The 17,577-nt window shown below is 38.6% G+C and overlaps 3 protein-coding genes across 3 annotated transcripts; 1 reads left to right on the top strand and 2 right to left on the bottom strand.

Moving 5' to 3' along the window:
• The first annotated feature begins 3,599 nt into the window (after window positions 1-3,599).
• LOC122093883 (LRR receptor-like serine/threonine-protein kinase RGI3) lies at window positions 3,600-8,064 on the top strand. Its single transcript, XM_042664428.1, has 2 exons — window positions 3,600-6,587; window positions 7,204-8,064. The coding sequence occupies exons 1-2, from the start codon at window positions 3,695-3,697 to the stop codon at window positions 7,689-7,691; spliced, it is 3,381 nt and encodes a 1,126-aa protein (XP_042520362.1). The 5' UTR covers window positions 3,600-3,694; the 3' UTR covers window positions 7,692-8,064.
• Window positions 8,065-8,199: 135 nt separating this feature from the next.
• Window positions 8,200-12,470, bottom strand: LOC122093884 (regulatory protein RecX). The gene is made up of 6 exons (XM_042664429.1): window positions 12,348-12,470; window positions 11,909-12,177; window positions 11,454-11,679; window positions 10,323-10,415; window positions 9,889-9,976; window positions 8,200-9,098 (listed from the first exon to the last, which is right to left on the bottom strand). Exons 1-6 carry the CDS (start codon window positions 12,416-12,418, stop codon window positions 8,817-8,819), a joined length of 1,029 nt encoding a protein of 342 aa, XP_042520363.1. The 5' UTR covers window positions 12,419-12,470; the 3' UTR covers window positions 8,200-8,816.
• A 2,254-nt stretch (window positions 12,471-14,724) lies between these two features.
• Window positions 14,725-16,788, bottom strand: LOC122093590. The gene is made up of 2 exons (XM_042663940.1): window positions 16,227-16,788; window positions 14,725-16,135 (listed from the first exon to the last, which is right to left on the bottom strand). The coding sequence occupies exons 1-2, from the start codon at window positions 16,267-16,269 to the stop codon at window positions 15,165-15,167; spliced, it is 1,014 nt and encodes a 337-aa protein (XP_042519874.1). The 5' UTR covers window positions 16,270-16,788; the 3' UTR covers window positions 14,725-15,164.
• Between the last annotated feature and the right edge of the window lie 789 nt (window positions 16,789-17,577).

Raw genomic sequence — 17,577 nt, 5'->3', positions numbered from 1 at the left:
TCCCCCCTCCCCCCTCCCCCCCTTCCCTTTTTTTGCTTTACCTAGACAGAATGCCAAGCATGGCACAATCACCTCTACTATGGGGCATACATTAGCAAAAGAAAAATACTATAGTAATAAGAAGATCAAGAGAAAATTGGCCGAGTTTTAATTTTAGTAAAAGCATTTTGTCCAGGATGTGTTTTTCTCTCTCCTCTGTTTGAAAAGACATTTCTACTCCTTATAGGAAAGAGAGAGATTGACACAGAGAAATAATATCGTATGCTTTGTTGTTGGATAGAGAACCACTTTCCTTTTAGTGACTCCCACCGGCCACTGACTCCCCCCGGCCAACTTAAAAGATAAAAGAGAGTTGCAGCTTTTCTTGCTTCATTAGTTTCACTGCTGTAAGTGTGGAACCATCCACTTTAAATCAAAATGTACAATTTGTCTCTATGCAACAGATGGTGATGGCCCAGTGTGGGGGAGAAAGTACTAATAGCTAGGGGTAAAGATTGAGCTTCAATTATCCAATGATGTTGGATCCAGGGTTCAACGGTTCGAAAGTGAACCGGAATCTTTGGCATCCGGTTCCATTTTGAATTGACCAGAATTGGGTAGAATCGACAATGAAAACCCTAAAATCGGCCATAAATCATTCTAGAATCGGCTTCTGTACCATTTCAGATTGATTTGAATAAGAATCAGCTGGAATTGGAATCGGCCACCACTTGATTGGATTGTTGGAAAGCACACCCCTCATTCCCCCCTAAAAGTTCATCTCTCTCTCATCAACCTTAAGGTTTTAAAACATGGAATTAGGACTCGGATAGATTTTTGCTAGTTCAACCTGGAGCAGCCCTAGAATCGGTGTTTTTATGCTTTTACACTGTCCATTTTAGGTATTAGTTACTTATCTATTCAATGACTTTGACATTGGACAATCCCATAATAGCGGGTTGGGTGAATTCATTAATAGAAATTTGTTGACATTTCAGCCTTTCTTTTCCTTTCTGGGCCTATTTGAAAGAGAATTTAATACCTCTTGATCGTGATACAAATTAACATTGTCTCATTCTAATCCATATCGACTGATCTAACCGATCTGGATTCTTGAAACCCTGATCTACCATCTAAAAACAACAATGGGTTTGCACACACTCTCTCTCTCTCTCTCTACACATACACATTCATGTGCACTGCTTGTACCTATGGTCCCAAAGTGAAGGGTGGAATAATAAAAGAATAAGACTACAAGGGGGAAGGTATATCTTGGTACCATCGTGAAAGTATAATGTCCCTTAAACTAATCTTAAAGCATAAGTCTCTCTTAATTAGTCTTTCACTCTCCTCTCCTCTCCTCATGTGCCTGTGACGGTGTCTTTCCACTTCTTTCCCCAACAGATTACAATCACAACTCAACTCTTTCTCATTTTCCATTCCTTCTCCATCCACCTTCTTCAACCATAAAATAACCCACAAAACCATGTCTCTCTCTCTCCTCTTTCTCTCACTAACAGAAAAGTGAAAAGAAAATAAATATGTAAGAAAGGAGGTCCTGCAAAATTGCAATTGCAGTAGCTAGGGACCACTTCCATTTATTTAGTTCTTTTTCTTTTTCAGTGGTGTCACCATCTCTTCTTTTAATGTTGTTGTCTCTTTTTTTTATCTCCATGTTTTATTCATAGTTTTTTTGTCTTTTAATTCTTTTTTTTCTTGTTTTTAACCTTTCCAATTCTTATCAGAGATCAGCTAAACTGTACAATAAGAAGCTACGAAGATGAGATTAATTACCTTTTCTCTTCTCCTTATTCCCTTTTCTCAGTTCTTTTAGTTTCACTTGTTTCTTAATTCCACCTCCAAAGGTTTATTTTTTTCACAGCAATGGTCAGATGCCACCCGACAAGATGACCAGAGAAGCATTTTATAGAAGTGTGTTTTTTTTTTCACTTATTCCTCACTTCCATGTGCTCTTCACCATGTTACAGATTCCACACACTGCCTTCATATATAGACTAATACAAACAGATCTCGATCCATGTAACTTAAAGTTTTTAATTTTTTAATTTTTAATTTTTTAATTTTTTTTAATTTTAAAATGGATCATGAACTTGAAGTTGATTTTTTTAAATGGATATTGAACTTGAAGTTATTAGTCTTTAAAACCCATTTTTTCTCAATGCCAATTGACTAAAACTAAGGGTGTCAATTCAGAACCGGAACCGAAAACCAGAATTGAACCAAAAAATGTGGTTCAATTTTGGATTTAAAAATGAAATTTAATCAGTATGATTCAATTTTTTTTTTATTTAGGCTGCGTTTGGTAATGTCTCAGAAAAATGTTTCTAGAGTTTTGTAAAGCATTTGGTGCATTTACGGTGTGTTCCATTTTTTTTGGAAAAAAAAAAAACATGATAGTGAACGGAACGATAAAAGGCAGTTCTTTCGTTCAAAGGGAAAAAAAAAAGAAGGGCATTTTGACACAAAATACTGAAATTTTCGTTTTTGACAAGATAGAAACATTACCAAAAGCAGCCTTAGAGTTAAAACTGTGGATTTGAACTAAACCAAATAAAACTGAACTTGAGCTAAATAAAAGCAAACTGAAACCAAATAAGAACCAATAAAACCTAATAGGTTGCATCAAAATTTCAAAATCATATTAGACCAAATATATGAAAATCAATAAAGAACCGAACCAGAATAACTGAACTAATTGACACCCTTACTAAAGCCTTGGGTTTAAAATTCCGGAATTGGGATCTAGATCAGTCCTGGCCCATTTTGACTCAGATCGGAATCAGCCCCAAATTGACCTAACCGTAGATTTTGAACAAGGATCGACCAGCCGGTTCGGATGACCCAATCCTAATGTTTAAAACCATGCCAAAACCAATCCTTATTTTTCATTTTAATCTCAAGTAAATAGTTAACATTTAGCTTTCTAACACTATATAATCAAAGCCTATATCAACTATGTTTCAACCAAACAGTAGGGTAGAACTAGATGAAGGGTAGGCTGCATTTGTCATTCTAGGTTTGATTTTACAACTCCTAAATCTGACTAGCCATCCATAAAACTGAGGAACTTAATGGAGTTAAAACATGGAATAACAGATGAAGGATAGAACTAGAACCTAATTATTACACAATGCCCTATTCAAGAGATGGCCTATCAATTAAACAATCAGATCAAGAAGTATGAAGGCCACCTGCAATTAATGGGGTTTTGCTAATTGACTTTCAAAATTAAAAAAGAAATTCCTTCCTTAGTTTTGTTGATTCCTAATTCATGTCTCATTGAAGCAAACCATTTCCATTAGTCCAAGAAATGACAACCCATTTTTAACTAAAACAAATGTAAGAGAATATACACCACAGAGCTCAAAAGAAGGGGAAAAAAAAAATTAGAACTCCATTATACACAACCAAATTAACAGATATATAAATCAATAATGCACCTCCACCTGATCTATCAATTTAGAGATGAAAACAAAAAACCCACATGATCCAGTTACATTAAGCATTAATCAAATCAATAACCCATCTGCCTCACAATTCACCATTTCACTATCTCATAATAAACAAACAAGTAAAATAATAGAAAAAAGAAGGTGTTATTGGATCCAGATCTTCTGGTTTTCCTCTATAAACAAAACATGGGGTTCACCCCTCAACAATCCCAAAACAGATCACTGTTCTTTTCCCGTTAGCAATGCCTGCAATTCCAAAGAATCTCTTCCCTTCTCCCAATGTCTTCTCTATCACTTTCCTTCTTTCAATAAACTCTCTTTTTTTCTTAAGATGTTTATCCATTGATGTACAGGGTCAAGCTCTTCTGGCATGGAAAAACAGTCTAAATAGCTCCACAGACTTGCTAAGTACATGGAATCCTTCCCACCCAAGTCCCTGCAACTGGTCTGGGATCGTTTGCAATTCAAATGGCGAAGTAATCCAGATAAGTTTAAAATCAGTGGATTTGCAAGGTCCACTGCCTTCAAATTTGCAATCTCTCTTGTCTTTGAAGTCTCTTATCATCTCAGGAACCAATCTAACAGGGCCGATACCAAACGAAATTGGAGATTATCAAGAATTGGAACTCATCGATCTCAGCAGCAATGCTATCTCCGGTGAAATTCCTGTAGATGTTTGCAGACTAAGCAAGCTTCGTACCCTGTTTCTCAGCTCAAATTTTCTTGAAGGAGGAATTCCTTCAGAAATTGGAAATCTTTCAAGCCTTCTGTATCTGAAGCTCTACGATAATCAACTCAGCGGTGAAATACCAAGAAGTATTGGAAGATTAAGCAAGCTGGAGGTCTTCAGAGCAGGTGGAAATCAAAATCTGAAAGGAGAGTTGCCAACAGAGATTGGGAATTGCAGTAATTTAGTAATGTTGGGTCTTGCAGCAACCAGCATTTCAGGAAGTCTTCCTTCCTCAATTGGGTTACTGAAGAAGATTCAAACCATTGGGATTTACACATCTCTCCTATCTGGTCCCATCCCAGAAGAGATCGCAAACTGCAGCGACCTGCAGAACCTGTACTTGTATCAGAATTCCCTCTCTGGTCCCATACCAAGAAGGATTGGGGAATTGAAGAAGCTCCAAAGCATTATTTTATGGCAGAACAGCTTTGTGGGTACCATCCCTTTTGAGCTTGGGAACTGCAGAGAGCTTAAGGTGGTGGATTTATCCGAGAATTTGTTGTCAGGAAGCATACCTGCAAGTTTCGGAAATCTCTTGGGGCTTCAAGAGCTTCAACTGAGCATTAATCAGTTAACGGGCACTATACCTTATGAGATCTCAAACTGCACAGCTCTGACTCACTTTGAAATTGACAACAATCAAATTTCTGGTGAGATTCCAGTAGGAATCGGCAATCTACAGAGATTGACATTGTTCTTCACTTGGCAGAATAAGTTGACAGGTAAAATCCCTGAAAGTCTTGCAAATTGTCAGAATCTTCAAGCTCTTGATCTCTCCTACAATCAAATTTTGGGTCCCATACCAAAACAGATCTTTGGATTGAGGAATCTCACGAAGCTTCTGCTGCTATCCAATGATTTATCGGGTTTCATACCACCGGACATTGGAAACTGCACGAACCTGTACCGGTTTCGAATCAATAACAACAGGCTCACTGGTACGATTCCAGCCGAGATTGGGAACTTGAGGAATTTGAATTTCTTAGACATGAGCAACAACCGGATCGTCGGTGGGATTCCTCCGGCGGTCTCTGGATGCGAAAAACTCGAATTTCTCGATCTCCATTCCAATGGGCTCACCGGTTCGGTGCCGGAAACGCTCCCGAAAAGCCTGCAACTCCTCGACATATCGGATAATAGGCTAACGGGGCCATTGACTCCGAGCATCGCTTCGTTAACAGAGTTGACAAAATTCATTATTGGGAAGAACCGAATCAGTGGTGGAATCCCCGCAGAGCTGGTATCGTGCAGTAAGCTACAGTTGTTGGACCTCGGAGACAACGGTTTCTCAGGTCAGATACCTAAGGAATTGGGTCGGATTCCGGCACTGGAGATATCTCTGAATCTGAGCTGCAACCAGCTCTCCGGTGAAATCCCACCTGAGTTCTCTGGTCTGGACAAGCTCGGGATCCTGGACATCTCCCGCAACCAGCTTACCGGGAAATTGGACATGCTTGCGGGTCTCCAAAACCTGGTCGTTCTCAACATATCCTTCAATGGCTTCTCGGGAGAATTACCAGATACCCCATTCTTCCGGAAGCTCCCGGTAAGCGACCTAACGGGGAACAAAGATCTCTACATCTCCTCCAATGGCGGCGTCGTGACACCGGCTGATCGGGGTCGGATCACCAAGCCCGCAATGAAGCTGGTAATGTCCATCCTCGTCAGCGCCAGTGCGGTACTGATGCTTCTTGCGGTGTACATACTAGTGCGGGAGCTTGGGGCGGCGAACAGAGTACCGGTGGAGGATGACAGTTGGGAGATGATACTCTATCAGAAATTCGATTTCTCAATCGACGACGTCGTCCGGAACTTGACGTCGGCGAATGTGATCGGAACAGGGAGCTCGGGGGTGGTGTACAGGGTGGGGATCCCCAATGGGGAGATGCTGGCGGTGAAGAAGATGTGGTCTTCTTCTTCTTCATCTTCGTCTCCGTCGCCATCGGAGGAGGAAGAGTCGCCGGAGATGGAAGGAGCATTCGGGTCGGAGATCCGGACTCTTGGATCGATCCGACATAGGAACATAGTAAGGCTTCTGGGTTGGTGTGCCAATAGGAGGAGGAGTGTGAAGCTTTTGTTCTACGACTACCTACCAAATGGAAGCTTGAGCTCTATGATCCATGGTGATGGTAATGGGCAAGAGCAGGGGAACAGGGCGGCGGAGTGGGAGGTGAGGTACGAGGTGGCGCTGGGAGTAGCGCATGCACTGTCTTACCTGCACCATGATTGCGTCCCTGCAATCTTACACGGTGATGTTAAGGCTATGAATGTGTTATTGGGTCCGGGTCTGGAGCCTTACTTAGCGGACTTCGGGTTAGCCAGGCTTGTCAATGTTGTTGATAATGACTCATCTAAGGTGACCCTCAAGCCTCACTTGGCTGGATCCTATGGTTACATAGCTCCTGGTAAGTCTTTGGCTTCTACTGCTTTTCTTTTTTCCTAGTTTTTATCCATTCTCTTGGGCGGGTTTGATGGATCCATGGGAGTAAGGGTGTCAAAGTTCAGCCCGGATCAAATTGAACCGAACCCTAATCGGTTTGATTTTGATTTGGGTTTTATGAATTGAAACTGCTAGAAATTACTATCAAAATTGGACCAAACTAACCAATTGATTAGAATCAGTGCCAAAACCGGCCAACGAACCAAATTGGTTTTAGTTTTTGGAAAGTGAAATTTCATTTGGTTTTGGTTTTAGACTAGAATGCAACCCATTATTTGACATTATAGGACTATATATCTTCATGAGGTTGTAAACCAAAACAAATTCTAAATTGAATCAACACCAAACCGATTGACACCCTTACCATAGACCGTTGAAAACCATTGGTGTCCGAACTGGTCAGCCCACCAGCCCATGGCACATTGAACCCGAATTCACCCGACCATTGATCATCAGGTCATGATGGTCCAGCATCTGGTCCGAGTTTAAACCAGTTCTTGTCCGTTGCTTTATTTTTTAAGGAAAATGATGAATGGAAGAAGCTGAGAAGAGTTTGGGTTGTGGTTTTGTCACAATTGCAGAGCATGCATCAATGCAAAGAATCACAGAGAAGAGTGACGTTTACAGCTTTGGAGTGTTAGTATTGGAGGTGCTGACAGGAAGGCATCCATTGGACCCAACCTTACCAGGAGGAGCACATCTGGTCCAATGGGTTCAGGACCACTTGAAAAGGAAGGGAGACCCAGTGGACATACTTGACCCAAGGCTTCAAGGCAGGCCTGACCCTCAGGTGCATGAGATGCTTCAGACGCTGGCTATCTCCTTCTTATGTGTCAGCGCAAGGGCTAGTGATCGTCCCATGATGAAAGATGTTGTAGCCATGCTCAAAGAGATCCACCATGTAGAAGTTCTAAGGTCAGACAAAGTTACAGTGAAGAAGGAAGCAGCATCAACCATGGTTCTTTCTTCTTCTCCTCCTCCTCAGGCTCAGGCCCAGGCTCGGAAACTGGTCTTGGAAGGATCTTCTAACTGCTCCTATGCCTTTTCTGATGACTCCATCTCCATTTAAAAGTTTAAAACCAGAGGTTTCAGAACTCAAGATCAAGGAAGTTAACCAGTACCAGGCCACATTGCAGTGGAGAAGATTGAGAAATAGTTTTGTACCTGTATGGGTATCCAATCACTGGATCAGTGCCAAGTGCCAACCAATCTCCAATCAACCTGAATTCCTGATACTCAAAAAGTCCAAACTCCATTGTCTAAGCAAGCAACATGAGGAGGTAGGGAAGACAAGCATGTGATGGAACATGGAAGTGAGTCAGTCCACATGAGCAAACAGATTGAATCTCTCTTTCAAGTCCAAAACCCAATCCAAAAGGATCCTGTACATTGTCTAATTAATTGATTGATTATTTATTTTAATTTTAATGTAATTTCTCATCTGTCTAAGAATTCAATGCCCAATTACCCCACAATCTTGCCAGTTTCTTTGTCAGTCACTCTTTCATAAGATGAAAGTGTAACTAACACCACCTAAAAAACACAATAAATGGATAGACAAGAAAAGAAAAACATAATAAGACAAAAACAATGATTAAATAATGATGAGTTTATGTGTTTCTTTTCTTCTTTTCTTACATTCCAAACATACCCAAATGAGGGGCTGGAGTCAGAAGAGACACCCATTAATAGGAGATTTGAGAAATTCGGTAAGTAAAATACCAATCCTATCAACATCAATATTTGCCAAATTTTCCCCCAGATCTTGGGCCCCACAGTTTAATACTTCTTCCTTGACATGTTCTTTGTGTGCTAGTAGTCATTCTCAATTTCTCATACTACAACTGCAGGCCAAGTTGGCCAACATAGGCAGCAACTTCTATGTAACATGGGCATGACAGAATTCAAAGGCAACAACTCTCCATGGCTTTTGCAGTGTCATCACATGGAAACTGATACTTCTGCTACCATACACGTGACAAAGTAGATACCAGATTGAATGAAGTCATCAGTTGTTATGATCCTCAAGTTATGCAGTGCTTGGAACTCCTGGATCACAATTTTGCAGGAAACTCAAGAGGTCTTCATGATGGCAATTTCCTCTTGACTTACCTGAGCAATGAGAAACCCCTTCATCAATTTGTCAATATTTTTCTTATACCATGTAATCAATGGATTTAAAGACAAGCATGCTCTATGGTGGATGCTGGGCTTCCAACTTCTTTACAATGTAGTTGGTAACACTCCAGTTGAACCCTCGATATTGTAGCCACCTAACAATTCGTGATTTCCGTGTTTCATGTGGCACATCCCCACCCCGCTGCCATTGCTTGGAGGCCTGAACAAATAGACGTTCCAATGAAGAATCAGACATGCCAAATCTCAACTCCTGATCACCACCAGAATCACCATGCTCAAAAGTGAGTTTCATTGCCTTCTCTGCATCTGCTCCATCCACTCCCTTTTGGTGCAGTGCCTGATTTCACAAGATAAACCATTGATTGGTTTCAAGCATTTCTTTCAAGAATAATAATAATAAAAATAAGGAGACTTATCTTAGAAATATCTTATTTTTTTAAACAAAAATGGAAACAAGAAGATGCTTATGCCTCTATAAATGTTTTAGCTAATCCAAAAATGGGCAGCTGCACCAGTGCCTCATAATATCAATAAACAAACAACACATCTCTTCTAATATTTCATAGGATCTGTCTGAATAACACCTATGGAGTTGGTGTCATCGGAAGTTGTGACCTGCTTCCCTCTACCCCCATGGCCCCATCTTTAAATTTTTTTGTGCCAATAGAAGGTCAGAAGTGTAAAATTCAGTACCACCCATGCCAACAATTAGTCCCCTTCCCTTCTTTCATTGGAAGCACCAAATTTAGGAAAACGAAGCCAAATTAGGAAACTCCTATTCTGCTACTGTGATTGGAAGGAATATAGAGGGTTTTTGTACAAGGAGATGGAACTCAAGGTGACTTGTCCAGTTTCATCTCACAATTCAAGTAAGCTTAAATTTTAAAAGATAACCACATGGTAAAAAAAAACAAAAAGGGAATACCCATTATAGACTTTAGCAGCACCAACAGGTTTGTATAATACACAAAAATAAGAGATGATTGGAGGTAAGGATCCATGTAGCCGACCCATTTAGCTGCGGATAAGGCTGAGTTGCTGCTGTTGTACACAAATAAGAAGGTAATAATGTGCAAACGTCATTACATCTGGACTGGAATAGCAGTCTGAAAAATGCATTCACTTACTTGCTTGATTCTCCTAGGCCCCCAAAATGACGAAGACCATCTAGACCGTGAAAAAGATTCTGCATATAAGTAATCATTGATTAACCCCCTACAAGAAACCAGAAAGGTTGAGAAGGATCCTGTCAGCATGAAGATATGTCTTCATCTATTGCAATTTGGTGTAAGCATTTCAAAAGGAGAAATACCATTATCTCAAAAGAGAAATGTGGGGAAGTAATCATATCTATCTGCAAAGAAGATGATCACATTCCCTTCCTATTTAAAATTTAGTTTCAAAAACTTGCCCATATCAATGGACATAACAGGAAGACCATATCAGATGGATAGTATCAATCTGAAGGTGGAGCACTTTTTGGTGTCACAGGTATGGCTGGGAAGCTCTAATAAAAGCGGATAGGAGCCATTGGGATGATGAGGGAAAATTCGCTACACACCTGCACTGGCAATCAGTAATTACTTCCTCAATTATATTGTGAGGAAATCTCTTTCCATGCAGTTTTTTCCGCAGCTCAACTGCTGTATATGCTCTGCAGAAGTAGAGAGTACATTCAGATTATTGACAGAGTACATATAGAATGAGATTGTATAGCTAACAACAAGTGACAAAGTAAAGGCAATGCAAAGGAGGACAGGCAAAGCATGCACATGCAGTGACAAAGAAAAGCATTTTAAGGTTCACACCTTGAGACAGTAGTAAAAAGTTAATTCCATGTTTACTCTCAAGTTTCTCAAAAGACTGATGAATTAATCATTCAAATTTTAAGAGATTGTGGCGGTGAAAAAATTTACCCACTCCAAAGAAATCAATAGATTAAGATAATAATTTTTCAATCAAAAGCAACACTTCAGGCAGTCAACTAGCTGCACATCCATCTCACTACAGATGGTATAACTCATAGCATTTAATACCTGACTTAAATTCTTTAATTTTTCACACACACACACACATAACTTTACCTTAATGCAGTCAATAACATCATGGCTAGTCAAGTCAATTGACTAATCATTTTACCTAGGAAGAATTTAACTACATTGGTGATGAGTTCAGTATAAGTAAAATATCAGCAGCTCTTAACTTCAAAATTCAGATGAAATAAAAGTAACTGGCATTTAGGAGTCAGAACACATGAAGTCAGAGCAAAACATCTTTAAATAAATATTAGTGAATATGTTAGGGAAAAAAAATTGTCAAAGCACATTATTTTGGAGTGATATGAAGAAAAGGTAGGCCGTAAAAAGAACCTAATTATCAATTCAGGCACTGAGAGTTCACAATGCATACCAACCAAGATCAACAGTAAAAGAATTTGTTGCAATATGATTCATTTTCTTTGCACTCTAACTTCTCCTTTCTCAGATAAGGTTTATTTAGAAATACAGAATGAAAAAGAGAGTAGCATCTCTGATGGAAAACGGTAAATGGGTAATTTGGTAAATCCAAACCCAATAGTGTGTAATCTTAATACTTTCCCTAAGAATTGACCATGCAGGAGCTCTTGAAGGTAAGAAGCAAAGGAATCAACACCACTTGAAATCACAAACAGATACTAATGAGATGTTCTAACCTCCTTCCAAGTGCTTCAATAACCAATTTCTCGGCATCTTGTTTAGTTTTGCTGGCTTTTACTGTGTCCTCTTCATAAAGCTTCTTCACAAAAGAAGTTCCAGTTTCATCTTCAACCATTTCAAGCTCCCCCATTAAATCATCATCAGTGACCTCCAGTTCATTATTAGTGTCATCATTCAACTCTAAAGATTGGATGGTATCCCCACGCGATTGGATTGAATTCACTATAATAAGAACAAGCGTACAAAAGAAAACCCAGAAGGATGATCAAACAAATACCAAAAGCAATAGTTTGAATATGAAAGATTAGGCATATGAGCATATAAAATAGTAAACTACTACTTCTGAGACACAATGTGCACCAAGGACACCGATAAATCAGGTGTGCGACACAGATTCTAATGGAGCAAAATACTCAAGCAAGCAATGTTTGTTCAACAGAGGTATACATACCACTATCAGAATGACACACTCTGTCGGCAACGGAAGGTTGATCTTGGTATTCCTCATCCAAGCCCGATATTCTCGGCACACCTCTCCCTCCCAGTTGATACTTTTTACTTGAAGAATTGGAATCTGAACACTTATCCAATTCTTCAGAGCTCTTCGTAGGGGGAGAAAATGGTTTCCCGTCGACCTCGCGATATTTCTTAGGAATGTATCTCACGGGTCCGGAGGATCCGTAACCTCTGCAACAGCTGATGACACTGGCTCTTTTCACCCTAAATTGAAAACCCATTTCAGAAATTGCATGAATTACATGCTTTACACATATTTCTTTGAGATCAAACAAAATTTTTCGCAAAATAAAGAAAGAAACAAATTAATCTTCAAACATGTTCGTTAAATATATGTAGATTTGTATTTAAAAACTCAATTGATCGAGACATACCGAGAGGATAGGACATGAAATCCAAGCTTTGCTGAGAATTTGATGCAGAGATTCCCCAAAACAATCGCCATTTCGCGTCCTTCTTCAAGCTTCAGGGACGCAGCGGAAGTGCAGAACCCTAATCGAGTGGGAATTTTTTATGGGCTTATTTCTCAGTAGCGCGCCTAATGAACTCTCTTAGATGGGCTATGCCTTTGTCAGTATGAGCCCACTCAAGATTTCTAATCAATGGGCTTAGCCTTTTAAACAATTTATAGGCCAATAAAACATTTAGCCCATTTCATCCATTAATCAGGGTGCTGTCCAAAATTAGTTGGAAGTTGGAACTGTTTCCTGGTCTAAATTTTACTTACATCATCTATAAGGCTGTGTTTGGTTGGAAGGAAAATTGAAGGGAAGGAAAATGAAAATTTCAAACGAAACTTGTGTAATCATTACCCCACCTGGTTACGTCACTAACTCCAAATTATTCCGTATGTGAGTATCAAATTTCACTTTACTGTGCATCTAAATACCTTCGATTTGAAAAGTAAAATAAAAATTAAGGTGAAAGAACACTAAGCTGCACCCTCTACACCTAGACACAAGATGCTGTGAAAAGATGCATCTACCTCTCTGGTTGGTTGCCTATGCATGCACTCCATTGGCTCAAGAGCTGGCATAGTGGCCACGCGATCAGGAACCGTTCATTTCCCATCATCTAAAATGTATTCTTACTAAATATGGAAATAAATTTAAGTAGTTTATACAATAATGTTGAATAATGATTACTAAATTTTTTAACTTTTCTTTCCTTTAATTTCCCTTGCAACTAAACAAAGGCCATTGATGTATTGGCATGGATTAGACATGTTTGGGAGGTTGATTTTAGACCTTTAACGCCAAAACAATTTTGAAAAGAGAATAGTTAACATAGTTGGTGTTACCTTTGCCAATATATTGAAAGGGTCCGAGCCTCCCAGAAAGCCATGGATTATTCAAATCAACACAAGGTGAAGAGAGTTTTTCCATCGGCATTGATATGACAACATAACTGGACTCTTGAAATAATGACTTCATCATTAACTCTTGGCTCTATTGATGAAAGTTCAAAATGGCCTTGGTCAAATTAGAGGGTTATGTCCAATGAACCATGAAAGAAAACTCAATCTTATATTCTATATCAAGGGGGTGGGGAATTTGAATAGAGTAGAATAATGAGAGTGATTTGTTAGTCATATAACATCTAGTTGATGATTGGGATAAAGCTTTGTTGAGTTGTATCATGGACCTTCAATTAATGGATTTCCTTAGGATGCCATAGCATTAAAAGGGAACAAACAAATACATATAAGTTATGATTTATAGGAAGGGAAGAGGAGAAAACACATTTTTAAGTTTTATAAAAAGGAAAATCCTGTTGGACGTTGATGAAAAAGAAAAATGTTATAACCTTATTTGTTTGTCCTACGGTACAATTTATTTATTTATTTTCACAATGAGGATTTCCCTAATCCCTACTCCCATGATCCTAGAATTAAAAGTGAATTGACAAATACGTATTAATTATGACTTATTGAAGGAGAAGGAGAAGAAATATATTTTGATGTTCTATAAAAGGGAAAATCTTGTTGTAACCAAGGCTAGCCTTATTTATTTCCCTAGAGTACAAGATCTTATTATGTTTTTCAATGAGGGTAAATCCTATTATTTCACATAAATATTAAAAGTTATATTTTTAATTATTTAAAAATATTTTTTACCCTTGCATTAAATAACTTTTGAAAATAAGACAAGGGGCATTTAAAAGGTCACAAGTTTTTAGTTTACCACATTAATGATAATAAATTGCACCCTTCAAGGCAAGTTGAGGGCAGAAGAAATTTTGACCTCAGCTTCATGATGGGCATATGGAATTCTCTTTCAGGGCAAGTTTAAGTTCATCGACACAAATTCTACTATACCTACTCAAAGAGAGGCAGTTGACATGGAAGGAATGGGTAGAATATAAATAAAGTTTGGTTCTCATAACAAAATCTACTTCATCTTATTCCACAACCTACAAAGGGAACATGGCCACTTCTACATTTTGCTACATTTTTAAGATTAATGACATCTCAGGTTCTACAACCTTCCATAACAAAGAAGGAGCAAGTTGTCCAACTATGAACTATATATTATCTATAGCATCATTGGTGAATACATGTAGATAAATCATGATCTTAGTTTTGCTTATATAATAAAAAAAATTTGCATCTTTTTTGAAAACATTTTTTTTAACCCTTGCATTAAATATTTTATAAAAACATGTTTTGACTGAGTTTTCCTCCACCCATGGTGAAAAGAGAACCTATTTACCAATGGGATTTGACATTTTTTATTTCACTAAGAAAGAGTATATTCTACCTTTCTAAATAGGCAGAAGTTAACAATGACATTCATTATTGCAGGAGTCCAATCATAAGAAGGCAGATAACTTTCTCTAATATGTTTTGTACTGCATTAAGTAGAGAGAGAGAGAAAACATGTTCTTGCAAGGTGGATTTGTGGTACAGGTGAAGACATCCATATGAGCAGATGAACTTCAAAATCTTATGTAGATGTTATACAATAACCAAAAGAAAAAAAGATGAGGTGATCAATTAACCTAAGGAAACTAACTTCATTTACAAAATAATGTATTGGCCTCTCAATTTAGGTTCTTTCTTTTTTTTTTTTTTTTCTTTTTTTGGTATCCTCAAGCTTGATGGAGTTGCTTTTACAACTCCTCGTAATTTCTTGCCTATCCAAGCAAATTAAACCCATCCTGTATGTTTCAGAGACTGATCAATATCTATCTCACTCAAGCTTCCATGCATATAAGAAGAGGCAAAAATCAGGTGATGTTGGACAACTCTGTGTAGAGAAATAACTCCCAGTATTACTATCACCACTGCAGACACTACTGCTTCCATCTTTGAAATCACACTCTGGTGCACCTGGCTTGAATATGAACACACCATGTCCTAATCCATTGCTACTAAACAACCAATCATGAACATCCCAAAAGACTTGAACTGGGATTTTGTTCACTATCACAGTCTCATTTCCTCTAAATTTCCATTGCAGGTTTCTAACATGGATCAACACTATCCCATCTATGCTAATCCACATTTCAGGATCTCTTGGCCCTGTTATTGAATTCTCTACAACAATATCATGTTCTTTCTTCCTCTCATCAAATCTAGCTCTTGTGGAAAAGCATTTCTTACCAAATACATTCTCTTTCTTGGAAATTAATACTGCATCTATCAATGAAGGTCTTGATTTTGTTCTCTTGTAAGCTTCTTTCTTATTGTCACCCAATAACAATGCTACCTCTTCATCTGAAACCAAGGCGACATAGTAATCTCCATTTGGTTCTGGGCTACCTGAGAATTTCGCAGAACGAAGATCCCAGAAGACATCCACTCTTTCACCGCTTACAGTGAAGGATTTAAACCCTTTCTTGCTCCAGAAATGCCATGGCTTGAGGTCAATTTTGCAGGTATAATGGTTATCTTCTCCAGGATTATCTACTGAGATGTTTAGAGAATGGTTGATGAGATTCTTACACCATGTAACAGTAACATTGCGAGTCATTTCTGCAATTTTTGTTAGATACACACAAGTAACAGTACATTGTGTGGCGGATTTGTTCGTTGTTGGATCATCTGAGCGTTTCTCCCCTGAAGCTCCACTTGGATCTTGAGAACGCCCAGGATTGTGAGCAGACATGTCTGCCTTTTTCTTTCTCATGGACGAGTTGTTATCATCCAACGACTCATGACCTCAAAAATGGCGACATTCCAATTTCAGGTGAAACAGAAATTAAAGCTTAAGGAAAAAAAAAAGTTTTTTTTTTTGAGGTGGGAATAATACCTGATCCGCCATGGATTGCTTTGTGGAAGATGCTATAGATCATATTGGCATGCAGGAATTCTTCACACAGAACCTGTGAAGGGTTTCCAAGTTTTCCCAAGTCTATGAACAATGGAGGGACTAATTCGCCGGAAGAAGTTGCAGAAAATTAATACAGTGGCTACCATTCTGAGACCATCGAAGAACGACAATTGGAGAAGAAGAACTCATGGATAGACATCTGTGTTAAGCAATTGGAGAGAAACCCATGTAGTATTATTAATTCACAGAGAATTGAAGGTTGTTCTTCTTCATTTGTCGATCATCGATGTCTGCAAAATGGAGCAGGAATCGGAGATCAGCCGGAAAATGGAATCAATAATTTTTTGGAGTAATGAGGATATCGAAGAACGAAGGAGGAGGGATTGGTTTTGGAGGAAAAGGGTTCTCCTCCATAGATTGTAATTAAGTTCCCGAAACAGAAGGGATTAGAGAGAGAGAATTATAACTAAAATGTTCGTTAGTTTCATTAGATCAAACACACAGAAGCAGTTTCTTCACCCACAATTCTAAACCACAGGGCTGGTTTACCTAATTTTTGCCACTTCACGTATCCTTTTTGACTAGAAGTTTTATTTTGTGGTTAGGCCAAATACAGATCAGTACAACTTGTCCTTTTCTCCACCCCATATTTTATAGCTAATATGGGCATTTAGCAAGGTTGATCGAGTCAAACTTTTGGCAATGTCCCGGAGAAGTTGTAATTTGGAGGGTTCTTTCTTTACATCTTCCAATGTAACATTCATTTTGACAAAGAGGTCAAAATTATGAAACATTCTCTTCGCAAAGTGGGAGTAAGACTCCATAAAATATCATATTTTCCAAATCCTATAATAGTGGAAACCCCTTCCCCCACCCCCAAGTAGGCTCGCTCCGTTGTTTTATGTTCTATACCAATATGAAAGAAAGATGTTTACCAACCACTTGAGCTGGAATTCGAAGGGAAATTAGATTTCTCTAATCAATTAACAATAAAGATCAAATTTTGCATCTCAACCCAATAATATGGAGAAACTTTTACACTAAAGGATCCCATCATTTTATATTTTTCTTATTGTAATAGTTTTATTTTCAAATATTAGTTAAGGTTGATTATATGCTTTAAATGAGTTCATTTTACTATGATTTTTTTGCCCACTATTTTCATTCATGTGTTTCAATATGTAAAGGGTAAATCGGAATTTCACAATCTGGTACAAATGTACATAATCTCTCCTCTCGCTCCCCTCTTCTAGTTCTAGCGCCTGACTGGGACTCCCCCGCCCCTCCCCTTCTCCCATCTCTCTCTCTCTCTCTCTCTCTCTCTCTCTCT

This window comes from Macadamia integrifolia, chromosome 11 (genome assembly GCF_013358625.1).
Source record: "Macadamia integrifolia cultivar HAES 741 chromosome 11, SCU_Mint_v3, whole genome shotgun sequence".
Classification (NCBI taxonomy): domain Eukaryota; kingdom Viridiplantae; phylum Streptophyta; class Magnoliopsida; order Proteales; family Proteaceae; genus Macadamia; species Macadamia integrifolia.
The sequence above is the reverse complement of the archived record's forward strand: the minus strand, read 5'-3'. Positions and strand labels throughout refer to the sequence as shown.